General features: G+C 35.6%; 2 protein-coding genes across 2 annotated transcripts; both read right to left on the bottom strand.

The window, feature by feature from the left end:
• Positions 1-1,331: 1,331 nt before the first annotated feature.
• On the bottom strand, positions 1,332-11,907 carry pcyt2 (phosphate cytidylyltransferase 2, ethanolamine). The gene is made up of 13 exons (XM_079592295.1): positions 11,588-11,907; positions 10,110-10,198; positions 9,836-9,997; positions 8,086-8,152; positions 7,900-7,984; positions 7,760-7,801; positions 6,617-6,755; positions 6,361-6,443; positions 5,797-5,874; positions 3,727-3,792; positions 2,401-2,466; positions 2,227-2,315; positions 1,332-2,130 (listed from the first exon to the last, which is right to left on the bottom strand). Exons 1-13 carry the CDS (start codon positions 11,701-11,703, stop codon positions 2,016-2,018), a joined length of 1,197 nt encoding a protein of 398 aa, XP_079448421.1. The 5' UTR covers positions 11,704-11,907; the 3' UTR covers positions 1,332-2,015.
• A 1,016-nt stretch (positions 11,908-12,923) lies between these two features.
• On the bottom strand, positions 12,924-18,044 carry gcga (glucagon a). Its single transcript, XM_079593701.1, has 6 exons — positions 17,725-18,044; positions 17,516-17,636; positions 17,161-17,316; positions 15,541-15,657; positions 13,461-13,604; positions 12,924-13,339 (listed from the first exon to the last, which is right to left on the bottom strand). Exons 1-6 carry the CDS (start codon positions 17,921-17,923, stop codon positions 13,315-13,317), a joined length of 762 nt encoding a protein of 253 aa, XP_079449827.1. The 5' UTR covers positions 17,924-18,044; the 3' UTR covers positions 12,924-13,314.
• Between the last annotated feature and the right edge of the window lie 622 nt (positions 18,045-18,666).

Genomic DNA, 18,666 nt, shown 5'->3' with positions numbered 1-18,666 from the left:
AAACTAAAAATTAAGTAAAATATAGCCTATATCACCAATAAAATACGGTATGACATTTTAAATTAAATATAAGGGTTAATGACACTAAATATAGTTTATTGATCTAATATACAGCAAAACTAAAACATGTAATTATTAAAAAAAAACTAATACATGTATCAACTTAAATGTTTAGAATAAAACTTTGATTAAATGTATCTGTATCTATAGCAAGTATTAGTAATTGATGGTAGTTGGGATCTCAAATAAATCTCAAAATTAAGAGAAAAATAACATTTATACTCAATAACAACTCAGTGCTTTCTTAATGTTTTTACACAAATTTAATCTAAACTGCTGTAAAATTCAGTGCATTATCTTTTTACTTCACATTGTGTTTATGTACAAAAATCACAAATGTGTCAATATTCATTAGAAAAACAAAACATTCAAAACTATTTGTCTTCTCTAAAAATTGAACAGATGCCACTGTTGATACAATGAGACATGTTTTGATACTTTTTTATTGTGAAAATAATTGTTTTGATGATTTAATCAACAGGTTATGATGGGATGAGATCCAATAAATTAAAGATTGTCTGAAGACAATAACACGCCATCAACATTCAGCATCTAACGGTACACTCAGAATTGGTCACTTAACATTTCTGCTCACATCTGTAACGAAGAGACTTTAAATTAGTGTTTATTCACAGCAATTCACTGTAAATGTACAGACAATTTTAAAAACTATGTGCTTTCATTAAAAACAGAAACAGGTGACTAAACTGCACAAAGATAAAGAATATTTATGTCGCACATTAAAACGAATGAAAGTGTGACATTAAACCATCAATGCATTTTTGTATATCACAGCGTCCTGACATCTAAGAATCACCTGAGGTCGGAGAGTCTTTGGTTGTGATTTTGATCACTTCAAAACAATTAAAGGTATGAGAAAGAAATTAAAAACAGTAAAAATGCCAGATACAGTTTGTGACTGTGAACAGTATATGAAACGATATTTGACAAAACTTCAGTTCTGAATGTTTTTTTTCACAACACACGCATCAAACTTCTAGTTACGATGAGACGGGTAAAACTACACACAGTACCACTATATTAAAAGATACCGGGGTAAATCCTGTCAAAACATGTCCAGATCACATTTTACCGATACCCACACACACACATTAGGACCATTAAGAAGATTGCTGAAGATTATTTTGATAAGAACTTTGCCAATTTTCCATTAGCCAAAATCTCATTACCCCAAATATAGAAATATATATTAGTATAGTATATAGTAAAGTATATATATATAGTAGTAAATCCTTAATTTATTCAAAAAAAATTTTTTTTTATATATATATATATATATATAATGAGAATCAATACTGAAAATAATGTGCAAAAAAAATAATATTCAGATATGGTAATGAGAATATGGATGGAAATGATTTGAAATGATAAAAATAATGTCACAATGCAAAAACATTAAATAATCTTAAAACAGGCATTATTTTTTATGCAAAAATATATTTTGATTTTGGGGTAAATGTGACCTGGATATGTTTCCATGAGATTCACCCAAATAAAAAAAAACTAAATTTAAAAAGAAAAAAATCCCCAAATAAAACCCAATTAGTCTTACACATACCAACGCAGTCAACATGAAGTGTTCCTTCACAAAGCATTTCTCTGCTTATCTATGGATACGTGCGGATGGATCACCAATAAAAAAATAAAAAAAAGAGAGACACAATCTTCCCAAAACCCTCATAAAAATCAGTGTTCCTCCCATTCAGAGAGAACGTTCTTCAACCCATTTAATAGGTACCATTAAAACTCATCGCACGCAACAAAGTGTAGTTGTCATCAAACAAGAGTCGTACAACATATAAAAACAAGTCCGTTATCCACCACGTTCATTAAAATGCGGGCACTGTTCGTAAATCGAGCCGTTTTATAACAGTCCGGGGGCAATTTTCGTTCTACGACGAAGCCCTTGATTTGTTCGGTTTGGATAGTTCATGTTAATTCTTCGCGAGAGCCGCCTCGGTCTTCAGCGAATCATCTTTATGCTTCAAAGCCTCGATCATGGCCATCTCTTTCGCTTCCTTCTTCTGGTTCCTGGCCTCAAACAGCAATCTACCGGGCAAAAAGAGAGATCGGGCCATTTGCATATGTTCGTAAACACTGCTAGCGAGCGACGTTTTCACATTTTGCTCGTATTATTTTTCACACCTGTTCTCAATGATTCTCTGCACGATGTCGTCGGTGGTCAGGTTGCTGCCGCTGTCTAGGATGCGGAAAATACCTCTCTTCTTCGGCTCCTAGGAAGAGAGAAACAGGTGAAAAACAGTATTTATAGAGGAGAAGATCATTCAGAGGTGTAGCATGTTAGAAGACTTTACTCACATTGTAAGGGTCTGTGCCGTCGCTGTCGGGAAACACTTCTGTCTTCCCATGACACACCAGATCCACCTACAGCCAGACACATACACAGTCAGCTAGAGATACATGAAGGCAGATTCTGCTGTGTATAATGTCACCAATATATTTTGCGCCCTTTGTAATTATTTGGAAAAATGTCCCAAGCTCTCTGTTGAGTCCTCTAAAGTTAAAGGGTAACTGTTGCCAAAATTGAACCTAGGCTCTTTTGGTTTATCTACCCGAGTTAAACTTTCGTGTAAAAGCATAATTAGAATGGAAACGCCACTTTTAAGATTGACCGTATTTTCGTTTTAGGTCAAAATGCCTTTTGAATGGGAGTGCATGGGCAACTTCTATGATAGCATCAAAATCGCTATTTTTAAAACACTAAGAAGGCTCGACACAACATGAAACTGTGCTCGAAGTATCACCAGGGGCTCTACACATGAACTTGAGCATTGACTACATTGTTTGTGTACACAAAGTTTACTAAAAAGAAAGGTTTTGAACAACTCACTGTAGCTGTTGTTCCCATCTGTATCACTGAATAATTTCATTATTATATGAGGATCCTTTTTCAAATACAAGGTCAATATTGATTTTCACTAACGACAAAACATCAAATTATCCATGAATTTATATGGAACTAAGCTTTAGGAGCTTTCCATCTTTACTCTCCTCCCCGTTGCGTTGCATTCGGAGATCGACTACTTTTGACTGACAAAATTCCAGCCACCCACTACACTAACTGAAAAATGTAGTTGTACAAAACCTTTCTTTTTAGTAAACTTTGTGTAACAATGAATTCAATGAATAAACAATGAATTAAATCCCATTCAAAAGGCATTTTGAGCTAAACCGAAAATTTGGTCAATCTTAAATATGCATTTCCATTCTAATTATGCTTTTACAGGAAAGTTTAACTCGGGTAGATAAACAAAAAGAGCCTAGGTTCAATTTTGGCAACAGTTACCCTTTAAACTATAATGCGAGGTTGAACTGTCTGAGGGTTTCTGGTTAAAGAGGCAAGCAGTAAATCTCTAGATTGTTCCCGGAGAACAACACCACAGAATTGCTGAAATAGTGGTCTGTCACTAAAGCCTCTGAGTTTGGCTTAAGTCCCAGAGCAGTACACAACACACACAGCTTTATGCCTCAATATCGTACTGTGTGAATCACACAAACCACGTTCTCTTCACACTCAAAGCCTTTTATTGTGTTATTGTGTCTGGAAGGCGCTCACACTGAAACTAGTTTCTTATTCACCACAATGAATGAACAATGTAAAGTTGCACCGCTTTAGTACTGTACCTTAAAGTGATCCAGAAGATCTTTTCCTACTGCGTACGGAGCCCCGATCACAACCTCTGACACATACTGAACACAAGAGAATCACAAGACAGTTATTCACAGCATAAATGAACAACTATAAACTCAACTCAACGTTCTACAGTAAATCCTTCTAGAACAGAAAGTTCTAAACTGTCTAGGTTCTACATTCTTGAAGTTGTAACTACTTTCTAGAAATTCTTAATTTCAATAGTTCTCCAAGTTCTTGGAGAACTCCGTAAATGTACAACTTGTACACTTGTACCGCAAATGTACAAAGAAATTAGAACTTCAAGTTGCCCAGGTTCCACATTCTTTAAGTTTTAATTGTTTTAGGTTCTACTTTCTAGAAATTCTCCAGTTCAATAGTTCTCCAAGTTCTTGAAGTTCTAATTTTTAAAAGTTGTACATTTACAGAGTTCTCCAAGTTCTAAAGTTCTACACTGCCCGGGTTCCACATTATTTAAGTTGTAATTGCTTTAGGTTCTACTTTCTAGAAATTCTCCAGTTTTATTGTTCTAACTTAAGTTGTAATGTCTTTAGGATTTAAGTTCTCAGTTCTCCAAGTTCTAAAGTTCTACACTTCAACCTTAAATTCTAACCCTCTCTAACTTTAGTTTTTAGATTTTTTTTTACATTTAAATTTTTCAGAGTTCTCCAAGCTCACAAATTTCTTTAGTTCTAAGTTCCAAAGTTCTACATTCTCTAACTTTATTTCTTTAGGTTAAGTTCTCAGGGTTCTCCAAATTCACAAAGTTCTCCAGTTCTAGTTTGCCAAGTTCTAACATATGTTCTCCAGTTCTAAGTTCCTCAAGTTCTATTGTTCCTTAAAGTTTTGTAGTCAATAATTGTATCCCTTAAAACTCATCTTTGATCACCAAAATTACATATTTAAATGTTTTTTCCTCTGAAATTTTTTTCTTCATGCTTTAAAATAACTTTAAAGTAACTCTACACCCTTGCTTGTATCAAAATACCTGATCCACTCGACTTTACTGTAGTAAACGCTACAAGATGGCAAGGAAATGGAAATACTGGTTTAATTCAGCCATATATGTTTGAACAGGAACTAATTCAGAAGAGAAAGAGTGAATTATACAGGCTTGTCTACATGTTGATGTATCAGAATAGACAAGTGTTTTATGTATCGCTCTCTACAACGTTGGACGCATAACTGTAATTATTATGATTTGCCTTTGGCTTATCAAACAGCTAATAATGTGTTGCTAATGTTACACAAACCATGTTCCCGTTCATCATCTCAGTCTGCCTTCTATAAATCAGCATCTTTAGAAAAACGTGGAACTTTGTTGGAAAAAGGCAAATAGTTCTTCATAACATCGTAATATACATAATTCACCCGCTACATTGCTAAATTTACCTGATGGTTTGTCGTAAAGCATATTCAAAAGTTAAGTTCAAAGTTCTCAGTTCCTAAAATTGCCCAAATAGGGTGAACTTCTAAAATCCTAAAGCCGAATGAAACCTCCCATCATCCACTGGGACAGTCTTCAGAAAGGCATGCACGTGTGGTTTGCATTGCTATCTCAGTGTGAGGGAGGTCTGTCTGAAAGCGACGTCATGCTTTAGGTATGCTGCTATGTGCCTGATCCGTGAGAGCGTGTGTGCTGTGGATGAATGAGAGGGTTTGTGAACTAGGTTATGTTTGGATTAGCACACAGTGCAAGATATTTAATGGCCATCTCATAAACATGCAGAACAAATTAACTTTTTTTCATTGCTTGAGATATTTGTTCTTTTGACCTTGAGATGTTTCTGCTTAGTTTCTTCCCCCTACACTCTTTTTTTGTAATATCACTCCCTCTCTCTAAACACAGTGGCCCATTGTTCTTAAACAAGAGTGTCACGAATACAAAAACAATCTAATAAAACGGAATTGGAGACGGTAAATTATGCACAAACCAGAGAACCGACTGGAGGAGTCAGTCATTTATGCAAACCAATCATTTATTAATGAAGGTGGTAAGTTATGCACTCCGCTATGCGAAATGCAAATAAATGATTGGAGGAGACGTTAAATGATGCACTCACTCTGCAAGCCAGCACACTCAAAGTTCTCTCATGAATATTCATGATGGGGTAGTTCTTCCCTTTGTAGCGGTTCACTTCCTACAAATCAATTATATGAACACACTTAATAAACATGACAATAACAATTACTAAACATTACATTTATTATTGCACATCAAAACTGCTATATTTCACACAGAAGTTACAGACACAATTACAGACTGACACTGCTAATACTGAACTAGTACTAACCAATAGCATTAAACAATTATACTTTTGTGTCATTTCTGTTTGATAGTAGTAATTACCACAGTTTTAATGTAGTAACCATAACTGTAATGTTTATAGTATTCTGCATTTTAGGGAACTTAAACACATTAGTCCTGTGTAACACAAGTTCTGTGTAAAACAAGTTTGTGAGCAATCCTGGTTTACATTCATTTTTTGGTCCAATCAAATTTAAAACTAAAAACAGCTTTCTACATCAAATTTGGCCCTTCTTGTCAAGCACAATGACAGTAGAGAGATCTGTAAACTTTTGTAAAGTGGGTGAGCCATGTGTGTGTTTGTTTTTATGAAACGCACCTGGTCAAAGTGCAGTCCGACAATGACGTAAGGTTTCTCTGCTTGTTTGTGAACAGTTTCGAGGAAATCCACATGACCGATGTCTATATGGGTCAGATAATCAAGGCTAATACACATATATACAACCGGAGTTCCCTTAATCGCTTTCCCCAAATTCTGATTAAATACTTTCAACTGAACTTTTCATGACTTTTCCAACTTTCTGGATGTCTTCAAAAGGCAAGTGTAGAGTGGCATGTGGATTTTAAAAGGATACGGAAAAGGTCGAAAGCTCCGGCCACGTATATGATGGTGTCTCCTGGCTGCGGTTCTTTTCCTGAGGCGAACTGGATGATCTTCTGAGAAGTCTGCAGGAACTGAGAGACGCCAGTCCAAGGACTGTGCCCTTTAGGACCCTGAGGAGAACAGATAAACGAGAAAGTTTTGCATTCGCAAATGCCAAGGAATTAAAATTGTATGCCGTTGCATAACAATGTATAGCCCGGTATCCACCGCAGGAACTTTCCCCAGGAACTAGGGACTTTGGGGTGGTACTCGGTGTGTTTCGACTGCAGGGGCCAGGGTCTAAATGAAGTTCCGGGTAAAAATTTCACCATCAGAAAGTCCCTGCTTGCGAGGTACTACTTTTTCAAAGTTCAGGAACTTTCGAGGGTGGGACTTGGGCGCTTAACGTGCTGATTGGTTGAGTTCATGCCGCATTTTGATTAAAGGAACACGCGACTTTTTGGGACCTTAGCTTATTCACCGTATCCCCCCCGAGTTAGATAACTTCTGCGGAGTGATTAGAATATAGTGATTATAGAATATAGCGGTGGGTGCGTCAGACAGAGTTACGGCACGCACGGAGATGAGAAGGGTATGAATAGACTTATCTAACTCTGGGGGATACGGTGAATAAGCTTAAGTCCCAAAAAGTCGGCGTGTTCCTTTAAATGACTCAATGCAGCATTTTATTTCAACCATGCACCATTTTTAAAAATCTGTTGCAGTGCATGCAGTTCTATGTCACCAGACTAATTTGCCTAATTTTCACGATACTTTAGACCGTGGTGGAAACGCAGAAAGCTTTTCCTGGGACAAATTGTTCCAAGTAATTTTGGTGGAAACGCAGCTTATATTATTTTTTTAATTCATAAACCATATATAAAATTAAGAACTACATAAAAGAGCAACCCATTAAAGTTTTCCAAGCAAAACTACTTTTTAAAATGGAAATAATAATGTAGTAGAAGACTTGATTTTTATCCATCAGGATTTGACTGGATTATGATATGTGAGCTACGATAATATAAATGTACATTCTTTATACGTTTCAGAGGTGGAAAAATTATGAAAACGTTAAAAGAATTATACAATTATATATTATATCTGAGTAAGGAATATATGCAGATCTACTTACCTTCCCAAAGTTATCCGTGTGGAGCTGGTAGGCCGTGTTATCCTGAGAGAGAGAGAGGGGCGAATATGAATTAGGGACTGACAGAAAGACTTTACATAACGCTTAACAACACACATAAATAAATTATACGTTTTACGCACAATGTTACTGTGGTGCGCCTTTGTCAACAGGAGCATACGGCCCACTAGGTCTGTCGTAGACACTCCCTGTGTGCGTTTACATTCCCTGTTGATGAAAATGACATTTTTGAAAACCGTTACACCCATCCCAGGGTCAAAATTCAGTGGTGTGCCACAGGTGTATGTCTGAGGACCATTAGACTTTACCTATATCGGCCCATTCTCTTCACCTCGTCATAGGTATCCTTCCCGTCCACGGTCAATGTGATGTCATCTAACAAAATACATGAAATTATTTCAGATTCAATTCTATTTTGCTTAAATTTCAACTATGGTGTGCTTTAAAGGGAGACGTTTAAAATAAAAAAGGTTTTTGCTTCAATGTAAAAATCACTATGCCGAGACACTTAAGGCCTGTTTCTCACCAAGGATGATTCAATTCAAGTTTATTTGTATAGCGCTTTTTTGATAACTATAAAGTTTTAATAATTGTTCTAAATCGTTAAGTACAGAGACGTCCAAATCACGACTATATAGATTTGACAATGAATAAAGTTTTTTTTTCCAGCTAATGAACGATCAACATTGACAGCCAATTAGAATTTAACCTGCTTTAAAGCATTTAAAGTGGCAAACGACAAAACTAAATAGTTTTCTTTATAGTTATTATTCTTGGTGTGAACATGTCTTTACTTTAACCACTTAGATCATTTACTTGAATACACTGCAAAAAACTTGTTGGTTTAGAAATAGTCATGATTATGACATCACAGCCATTAGCATATAAACATATGGCCATATACAGTGCTATTCAAGTTTAGACACCCATGCTAAAGTTGCCTAAAAAGAGAAATAAAAAAATCATCTTTTGGAAATTGATTTTAATGCCTTAATTAAAAAAAAAAAACTTTAAGGACACCAATTTCTTTGTGAATGAATAATGTATCGTAAATAAATAAACGTTCTTTCTTAAAATACAGGGTGCATAAGTCTGGACACCCCTTTGTTAAATTCCCATAGAGGCAGTCAGATTTTTATTTTTAAAGGTCAGTTATTTCATGGATCCAGGATACTATGCATCCTGATAAAGTTCCCTTGGCCTTTGGAATTAAAATAGCCCCACATCATCACATAGCCTTCACCATACCTGGAGATTGGCATGGTTTTATTTCAGTTTAGCCTAATAGCTGGTTTGATTTGCATTGAGATATGATCTTATGGAAAGTACCCCATGCCAATCTCTAGGTATGGTGAAGGCTATGTGATGATGTGGGGCTATTTTAATTCCAAAGGCCAAGGGAACTTTATCAGGATGCATAGTATCCTGGATCCATGAAATAACTGACCTTTAAAAATAAAAATCTGACTGCCTCTATGGGAATTTAACAAAGGGGTGTCCAGACTTTTGCACCCTGTATTTTAAGGAAGAACGTTTATTTATATACGATACATTATTCATTCACAAAGAAAATTGGTGTCCTTAAAGGTTGGAGTTTTCCTCATTTTTTAAAATTAAGGATTAAAATCAATTTCCAAAAGATGATTTTTTTTTTCCTCTTTTTAGGCAACTTTAGCATGGGTGTCTAAACTAATGCATAGCACTGTATGTTAATATTATGCCTATTCAGTAATTAGGGCCATTCTGATAAACGTCAACATGAACTACACCATGTTTTATGTGAGAAAAGTTTCAATCATAACATAATTTACAGTACATACAGAACTCTTAAAGGAACGTAACAAAAATAGGCTGTTCAATTCTAAGAATCAAAGAGTATGTACTGTAAACAAATGATTATCAAAAACTAAATTACTTCCGTTTTTGATCCAAAACCAGTGTTTTTCAAGGAATAAAATTCCACAAAAATAAATAAAAAATACAATACGACACCTTAAAATATTAAAATGATTATGGATCACTAGTATGTGTGTTTAAATATCTAAAGGATCCCCTCACCTCCGTGCACACAGAAATCACAGTTGTACTTGTCCAGCGTCTCCAGCGTGGTGACGTACGGCGCCCCTTCCACAATCTCATCCACCCACTTTATGGCCCGTATCATTTTATAACGCTCTGCCTGCGTGAAGACCGGAGGACCCTTGTGCTTGGCTATTTCCGCTGAACGTGAGAAAGAAAATATTTGATAATTTCCTCATATATTATATTAGGGTATTCCAGTGTTTATGTAAAGTACAAAGCACTGATCTGAAATATGAAGTGTGAAGCATACCGTCTGTATGTACTCCTACTACAAGATAATCTCCCATCGCTTTGGCCTGTCGTAATTGGTTAGAGTGACCGTAGTGCACCATGTCATAGCTGTGGAGACAGATGTGGACTTTAAATACAGAGTTAATAAATGGTCAATAAAACATGACCTGCATTCAAAGACAGAGAGACCGCAGGTGATGTAATAAATAACAGCTCTGCACACCAAATTAAAGGAGTAACTAGAGATGATGGGTTATCTAACCAGGACGAGCCCCATTCCCCCATTAATATCATTACCTGGGCCGATGGGATTACATGGGAACATAATCTCCAATTCCATTTCCCATGATTCCTTGCTGGGCACCACACTTCACACTGGGTTATTTATAACATCAGCTTCATTTCATCACTCATAAACTCATATTTTGAATGGATATATCGTCTTCAAACGTGAAGTGTGTAATTTCTGCGTCCAGTGTCACCAAATGGAATTGTAATAATAATGCGACTCAGAATTATTATTACTATTATTTTTTGCATTTTATGAACAATTAGAGTAGGCATAAGACACATGTAATATTTCTCAGAAATCACATGACCTGAACACTTGTGAACCTGCACTGTTTTTTTGTAGTATTATTATTCTATTATACTATAACAACACTGTTGCACATACTAACCTGCTGCCAAAGGCAACTAACCAAGTAACAAACCAATTATTCTAGAAACTTTCTAATATCAATTGATCATTCCTCGTTCCTATTGTTACTACACTAGCGAAAAGTACCATGGTATTATTATGTACTAGATTTTTGGACACGGAAATACAGATACAACAAACCAGTCAGGTCAACCTTATTTACATAACGCTTTATATAGTATAGATTGTTTCAAATAAGCTTTACAGGGATAATCAGGTAAATAATGATTCAATGATGCAAAAAGTGTTCAATTATGCTGTAAAGCAACTCTAAAAAGAAACCATGGTAATACCATGTTTTTAGATATTTACCATAATAATACCATGTTTTGGACATAATATACCACGCTGTACTATATGCATATACATAAATAACGTTATATGGTAATCATTAAATGCAATGGGAATAGTACCTTTACTGTTTGTTTTCACATGTTCTGTGGTAACGATGGTCTTTTAAAATACAATGTAAAAACAATTAATTAAGTATCATGGAAGAAAGTACCGTAGTAATGGAATATTTTGGACATGGCATGATGTAACTTATTTTAGTAACTTACCACTGCATATTTCAAATTACCAATATGTGATACTATAAATGACAGCACCATCATGGTGCCGAATCTGCCGATAAGCTACTTTTTGGTGGAAAATTAAAAATACCATGGTAAATCCATCTCTGTGCTACTATAGATCTTGTTATGTTGAATTCTAACATTATAAGACACTGTAAAGATGCTGTAGAGACACATACGCACTTTGTGTTCATTACCGTATGAGAGTGTGATGTCACTCACCAGCCGTCACACCAGACCCGGATCACCCGCTTCCTCTTCTCCGGGCTGTGGCTGGAGGAGCTCGACTCTTCTCTCACCTCCTCCTCATCATCCGCATGGATTCCGTTCATGATCATGCTTTTAATGCGTTTAAACTCCCCGAACAGTCGTTAAAAACGGCTGTTACACTCTGCGTTTTGAAATGAATGACACCGGCAAAGTCGCTACGCCCTTCCAGACGCCGAGAGAATGTGCGCAACGAAGATGACGCAGCGCGCGCGCACCGCGCCTCCTCACGATGACCCGCCCCTCCGATTAGGAAGTGACGCCAGGGACAGTGTGCAAAGATATGATAAACCATAAACTTAAACATATAAATATATATTTTTTATTTATTTATTTATATGTATTTATATGTCGATGTGATAAACTTCCATGATAATAAAAAAAAATAGAGTTTGAATTTCGTTACACGCTATAAATTACACAAGCAAACAAGTGTGTTTCCACATACATTTTTTGGTTTCTGAGCGTAATAATTCACTAATATAATACATGAATACATGCTTTTCTTAAATATTGGTCTAGCTTTCTGTCTATTTTTGTTTACAGAAAAAATCAGATCAACCGCAAATAAATAAATAAACAAATACATATTTTTGGAACATTTGAATATAATGTGTGATGTTTCACATTGGGATATTAGCCTATTAATAATAATAACAATACTCTCTACGTTAAAGAATGGACAAAAATAAAAATAAACAAAAAAAATTGTAATATTTTGTCAATATTTTGCTAATTTCAGATAGGCTATGTGACTATTATTTTATTAATGCAAGTGCAAAGTATTAAAAAATATAAACATTCATGAATATCTATATATGTTTGAATAAACTGCACAAGGTAATTAGTTGCTTATTAGTATCCTGTTTTTGAATTGAAGTAACTTACTATTTTTCTAAATTTCTTTCTTTTTTTCTCTCTTGTTTTTACATCTCAGATCAATTGAAAAAGAGTAACATAAAAAAAATAATATTTAATATTTCACATTAGAATTACATTTCTTAAACCAATATTAATATTATTATGGTACAATAATAATAAAAACAGATGTTTACAACATTAAAGTTGGCAACAAAATAAATGAGTAAATAAATAAAACCGTAAACAAATGTATTTTTTAATTTAGGAATCTTGCTCCTTTCAGAGATATAACTTTTATTTAATTATAACTTTCTGTAAATGGCTTTGCACTTTTAATAAACCGAATCCACAAACAAGTGTATTGCTACAGATATCCATTAGGTGGCGCTAAATGCACATGTGTTCAAGCAGGAAAAAAAGAGACTTGGGTGGAATATGAAAATGTTTATTTTGCAGAGCAAAACACCATTTTCCATGGTACTTTGATACAGTGGTGGCACACGTAAATTGTCACTTTTTACCTGAGTGTTTAGTGCATTCACCTGAGTTTGTTTTTATCGCACACATAGAAAATAGTTCAAAACTATAGAAAAATATTTCATTTTTTTGTTGTTGTTATAACTAACATGATGTTCTTTAACACTAGGGAAAATAAATAATAACCACAGTGCTCAAAGTTAAACAATAAAATATTAATATGGCTTTTGATTTCAAGAGTTGTATCCGTTTTTCCTTTAAAAGATATGGCTTTCATTCATTTTGATGACCGAACCCCCTTCAGGATCCAATTTTAAGCTCTCGCAGGGAAGCCCACCAGTTCTTCATTGACTCCCGCCACGTTTGCCACTAGAAAAGAAAATAATCACATCAAAATAGACTCATCTTTTATTCTTGCATTGATTATCATTCAAAACAGTCATATGTCTTTATCTTATCAGTGTTCTAGCCACTTTAGAGAGGACTTTACCTTGTCCCTGACGTCTTAGAGTTCATCACCCATTGTAAATACTCCTTGGCAGCGATGCTGTCCAAGACCTTGTTGACGTCACTGGTGAAACTGCCGTCTACATGCCGCCTGCGGCCCGAATTTGTGCCTCTGTTGGTTCCAACACTGCGCATATGCGATAAACAACTTGTGAGCATGCGCAAAAGACACTTATTAAAAGTTTAAACTATGAGTTCACAGTTAGCAGTTAGCATGTGGCCTGCATTGAGTTTAGCACAGTTTGGCAGTTAGCTTGCGGCCTGCATTGAGTTTAACACAGTTTAGCAGTTAGCTTGCGGCCTGCATTGAGTTTAGCACAGTTTGGCAGTTAGCTTGCTGCCTGCATTGAGTTTAACACAGTTTAGCAGTTAGCTTGCTGCCTGCATTGAGTTTAGCACAGTTTAACAGTTAGCTTGCGGCCTGCATTGAGTTTAGCACAGTTTAACAGTTAGCTTGCGGCCTGCATTGCGTTTAGCACAGTTTAGCAGTCAGCTTGCGGTCTGCATTGAGTTTAGCACAGTTTAGCAGTTAGCTTGCGGTCTGCATTACGTTTAAAACAGTTTAGCAGGTTAGCTTGCAGTCTGCATTGCGTTTAGCACAGTTTAGCAGTTAGCTTGCGGCCTACATTGAGTTTAGCACAGTTTAGCAGTTAGCTTGCGGCCTGCATTGCGTTTAGCACAGTTTAGCAGTTAGCTTGCGGGCTGCATTGAGTTTAGCACAGTTTAGCAGGTTAGCTTGCGGTCTGCATTGAGTTTAGCACAGTTTAGCAGATTAGCTTGCAGCCTGCATTGAGTTTAGCACAGTTTAACAGTTAGCTTGCGGCCTGCATTGAGTTTAGCACAGTTTAGCAGATTAGCTTGCAGCCTGCATTGAGTTTAGCACAGTTTAGCAGTTAGCTTGCGGCCTGCATTGAGTTTAGCACAGTTTGGCAGTTAGCTTGCGGCCTGCATTGCGTTTAGCACAGTTTAGCAGTCAGCTTGCGGTCTGCATTGAGTTTAGCACAGTTTAGCAGGTTAGCTTGCAGTCTGCATTGAGTTTAACACAGTTTAGCAGTTAGCTTGCTGCCTGCATTGAGTTTAGCACAGTTTAACAGTCAGCTTGCGGCCTGCATTGCGTTTAGCACAGTTTAGCAGTCAGCTTGCGGTCTGCATTGAGTTTAGCACAGTTTAGCAGGTTAGCTTGCGGTCTGCATTACGTTTAAAACTGTTTAGCAGGTTAGCTTGCGGCCTGCATTGAGTTTAGCACAGTTTAACAGTTAGCTTGCGGCCTGCATTGAGTTTAGCACAGTTTAGCAGATTAGCTTGCAGCCTGCATTGAGTTTAGCACAGTTTAGCAGTTAGCTTGCGGCCTGCATTGAGTTTAGCACAGTTTAGCAGTTAGCTTGCGGTCTGAATTAAGTTTAGCACAGTTTAACAGTTAGCTTGCGGCCTGCATTGAGTTTAGCACAGTTTAGCAGATTAGCTTGCAGCCTGCATTGAGTTTAGCACAGTTTAGCAGTTAGCTTGCGGTCTGAATTAAGTTTAGCACAGTTTAGCAGGTTAGCTTGCGGTCTGCATTGAGTTTAGCACAGTTTAGCAGTTAGCTTGCGGCCTGCATTGAGTTTAGCACAGTTTAGCAGTTAGCTTGCTGCCTGCATTGAGTTTAACACAGTTTAGCAGGTTAGCTTGCAGTCTGCATTGAGTTTAGCACAGTTTAGCTTTTAGCTTCAGCATGTTCTTGGAAAATCAGTTTATTTGTAGTATTAGTTATGTGAAGATTGGTTATAATTAGCATCTATGCAGTCAGTATTTGTTTGATTAGCACAGCAGAACCAGAAACAGAAGAAGACATTAGCAGAGAAAGATAACCAGAAGCACACAGCCTGGTTTCAGCGTTATTTATTAGCATTAGCATTTGGCAGTGAGGATGGACAGAGTTGCTTTAGAAAAGAGACAGATGTTAGGGAGGAGAAGGCATGATGAAGCGCTCGTTTTACTCTCTCGCACACACTCTCTTTTTCTTTATTTCTATCACTTTCACTCTCTAAGGCACTGAAGGTGGGACTAGAAGCGTGGAAGCCTACTCTTGCTTGGGCTGTCCAGATTTGAGCCAGGCCACGAAGTTCTGGGCCGCTTGGTCCTGCAGGTAAGAGCTGATGTCGCTGGTGTAGGTTCCCTCAGCGTGACGTTTGGACGAACCACTGAGGAGGAAAGAGAGTTTGTGTGAGAAATCATTGATTAAATCGAGTTAGCTTCAATTCGGTCAATTCAAAGAAGTCGGTTAGTGTTAGGCCTTAAAATATAATATTATCACATTTTGTATGATATATTTAATGTATTTTTTTTTTATTACAAACATACAGGTGAAACTCGAAAATGTTTAATATCGTGCAAAAGTTCATTTATCTCGGGAATTCAACTTAAAAGGTGAAACTAATACATTACATGCAAAGTGAGATATTTCAAGCCTTTATTTGTTATCATTTTGATGATTATGGCTTAAGGCTTATGAAAACCTTTTTACAATATTCTAATTAATTATATTCTAGTTAATAATGATTAATTATTAACTAATTATTCTAAGCCATAAGCATCAAAATGATAACAAATAAAGGTTTGAAATATCTCACTTTGCATGTAATGAGGCTATATAGTATATTAGTTTCCCCTTTTAAGTTGAATTTACTGAAATAAATTAACTTTTGCACGATATTGAAATTTTTCGAGTTTCACCTGTATTCTTTTCATATAATAATATAATTAGTTATATAAATGTTAATGACATTATATAGTTTTATTTTGTATATTATCAAATATATATATTTGTATTTTTGTAATCAATTATACAAATGTGAAAAAGACGACATATTTTAAGTTTTCATATGCAATGTATTTCAAGATAAAATTGACATTTTTATTATATAGTTTGTTCACAAGCTTCTAGTTTTATTATATTATGTTATGATGTTTTATATTACATTTGTTTTTCCGTATTATCTTTATTTACATATATTATTTTAATATTAAAATAGTGGATCAAAAAAGTTAAATTAAAGTTGTCCTAAGACAAGAACGGGTATTGTTCAAAATTCATGAATAACTTTAAATAAAGGTTTTGATCCACTTCAAATGTTGACTACTGTATATTATTTATATAATTGCTTATCATATTATAGTGTTTTATTTTTATGAAAATATATATAAAATACAAAACAAAAATATAATATACTTAACCTTAAAATATACAAACTTTACACATATATTATTTATATATATATATATATATATATATATATATATATATATATATATAGTTTTACATTGTAATTTGTATATTGTTTAGTATAACTTTATAACATGTGTAATATATATATATATATATATATATATATACATACATATAATTTTTAAGAATAATACTATAAATACATTGTATAAATGTGAGAACATGTTCTGTAACATTTTTTTAAGTTTCCAAAGTATATTCCAATATACATTGTATATTTTTATTTCATAGTATATATAAAATTATATATAATGTTTACGTTTTGTTCTTATTTGTTGTAACATTTTTTTTGTTTTCAAAATGTTCTCAATTTGCCATTTTTGTCATACTTCACTACTTTTACACCAAATGCTGAACAAATTTGTTCTTGTTTTATTACAGAAATCTATAAACAATATTACACCGTAATCGTGCCTACCCGTTTCTCTTTGAGTCCATGAGCCACTGGACAAAGTCTTGCGCCCTCCTGGTCTCCAGGTATTTGCTGTAGTCGTTGGAGAACGTCCCCTCAGAATGCCTCTTTACGGTCGTGAAGCCCTGACCCCTCGGCACAAGACTCTCTGCCGTCTCTGTGCTGCGCCACCGGAAGAAAAACCAGCGTTAAACCGTGCACACCGCAACATCATGGACATGTTTCCAACTCCCCAAACAGTTATAAAGTGAAAATGCAGAGCTGTTCTCAAACTATCAATCTATACGAGTAAATTACCTTAAAACAATTTCATACCGAGGGCTATTTTTTTTGCTCGGAAATGACATAAAAGATTCCTGACCTTGTGTTGTCCTCTTGCAGTGGGACGCACACGCTGTTTTGAACAAAGAGGAGCAGAAGAAGACCAGCGAGATATTGGACGCTTTTCATTTTGACGGCTTCTTTAGAGTTGAACACGCGCCCTGTCAAAATGAGAGAAATAACTCCATTTGAAACCAACCAAACATCTACAAGAGGTCAATGAAGTCCTTGAAGAGACTCTAAACTTACCGATGGATGGATGGATGGATGGATGGATGGATGGATGGATGAGATGAGATTGCTCCTCAAGCACAGATCTTCTTACTGGCTCTTCTGCTGTTGGTTTTCGTGGCCTCTTCCCAAACTTCTGGGTCTTATATAGCCGGTCCGGGAGGGCTGGCCCGTCTCGGCAGCCCACACACACGCGTATGTGCGCTTTGAAATCCATTAGTGTCAGTCCATTACCCGCTCTGGATGAATCCGCTCGTGTTTGTTTAAAGAGAGAGATGTGCCAAAGTACCTCCAGATAAGAGGCGTCCTCGAGGTGTCAGACAGCAGGATGGAGGCTTTCGCAAATAAACCAAGAGAAAAATAACGCCCCGAGTGCTACTGTAGGAGAGAATCAAGAGGGCAAACGGACACTCTGGCACAAAGGGTTCGCGGAGAACGTGACAAAACCGTTTTTGGTCTGTTATACATTAGTTGGACATGATTTTTAATGTCCTACCCAGGATGCTTTGCACACAAAGTCAGAGTAATTTGAGTGACACTGATCATTCTGATGCAATTTTAGGGTGTCATTGAAAATGTTTTGGTTTGCTGAATATACAAAAATTCCCAGAATGCATTTTGAGGTGCTTGTGTGCAAGCATTTGATTAATGGAGTGTTTTTTAATCGACAACAAATTCATTTTGTTGAAACTACATCAGGGTTATAATATTTGACTAAAACTCAAACAACAAAAAAGAAGAATTACTTTAAAAATAAAATGAACGTTAACTGAAAGAAACCTAATATGCAAATATTTATACTTATTTTATTTAAGCTAATTGCAAGGTGAACTTGATGATCTAATATAAGTAAAACTGTTTTTTATATATAAAAACTAATACAAATAAAAAAAACTACAGCAGAGTTACTAAAACCTTAAAAAAATTAAAATGAAACGGGAAAATAGTAAAATAAAAAAA

Source organism: Phoxinus phoxinus, assembly GCF_949152265.1.
Source record: "Phoxinus phoxinus genome assembly, chromosome: 20".
In the NCBI taxonomy this organism is placed as follows: Eukaryota; Metazoa; Chordata; class Actinopteri; order Cypriniformes; family Leuciscidae; genus Phoxinus; species Phoxinus phoxinus.
Note: the sequence above shows the minus strand (reverse complement) of the source record. Positions and strands in the feature narration are given on the sequence as shown.

Excerpts from the sequence above, each read along its gene's own strand:
- pcyt2 (XM_079592295.1), bottom strand. The coding sequence starts at position 11,703 with ATGATCATGAACGGAATCCATGCGGATGATGAGGAGGAGGTGAGAGAA. Across the intron at positions 7,985-8,085 it reads AAGAGAATGGGCCGATATAG|GGAATGTAAACGCACACAGG; the intron begins GTAAAGTCTAAT and ends TTTCATCAACAG. Across the intron at positions 2,131-2,226 it reads CAGAGAATCATTGAGAACAG|ATTGCTGTTTGAGGCCAGGA; the intron begins GTGTGAAAAATA and ends TTTGCCCGGTAG.
- gcga (XM_079593701.1), bottom strand. The coding sequence starts at position 17,923 with ATGGATTTCAAAGCGCACATACGCGTGTGTGTGGGCTGCCGAGACGGG. Across the intron at positions 17,317-17,515 it reads CTGCAAGAGGACAACACAAG|CACAGAGACGGCAGAGAGTC; the intron begins GTCAGGAATCTT and ends CCGGTGGCGCAG. Across the intron at positions 13,340-13,460 it reads TCTAAGACGTCAGGGACAAG|TGGCAAACGTGGCGGGAGTC; the intron begins GTAAAGTCCTCT and ends TTTCTTTTCTAG.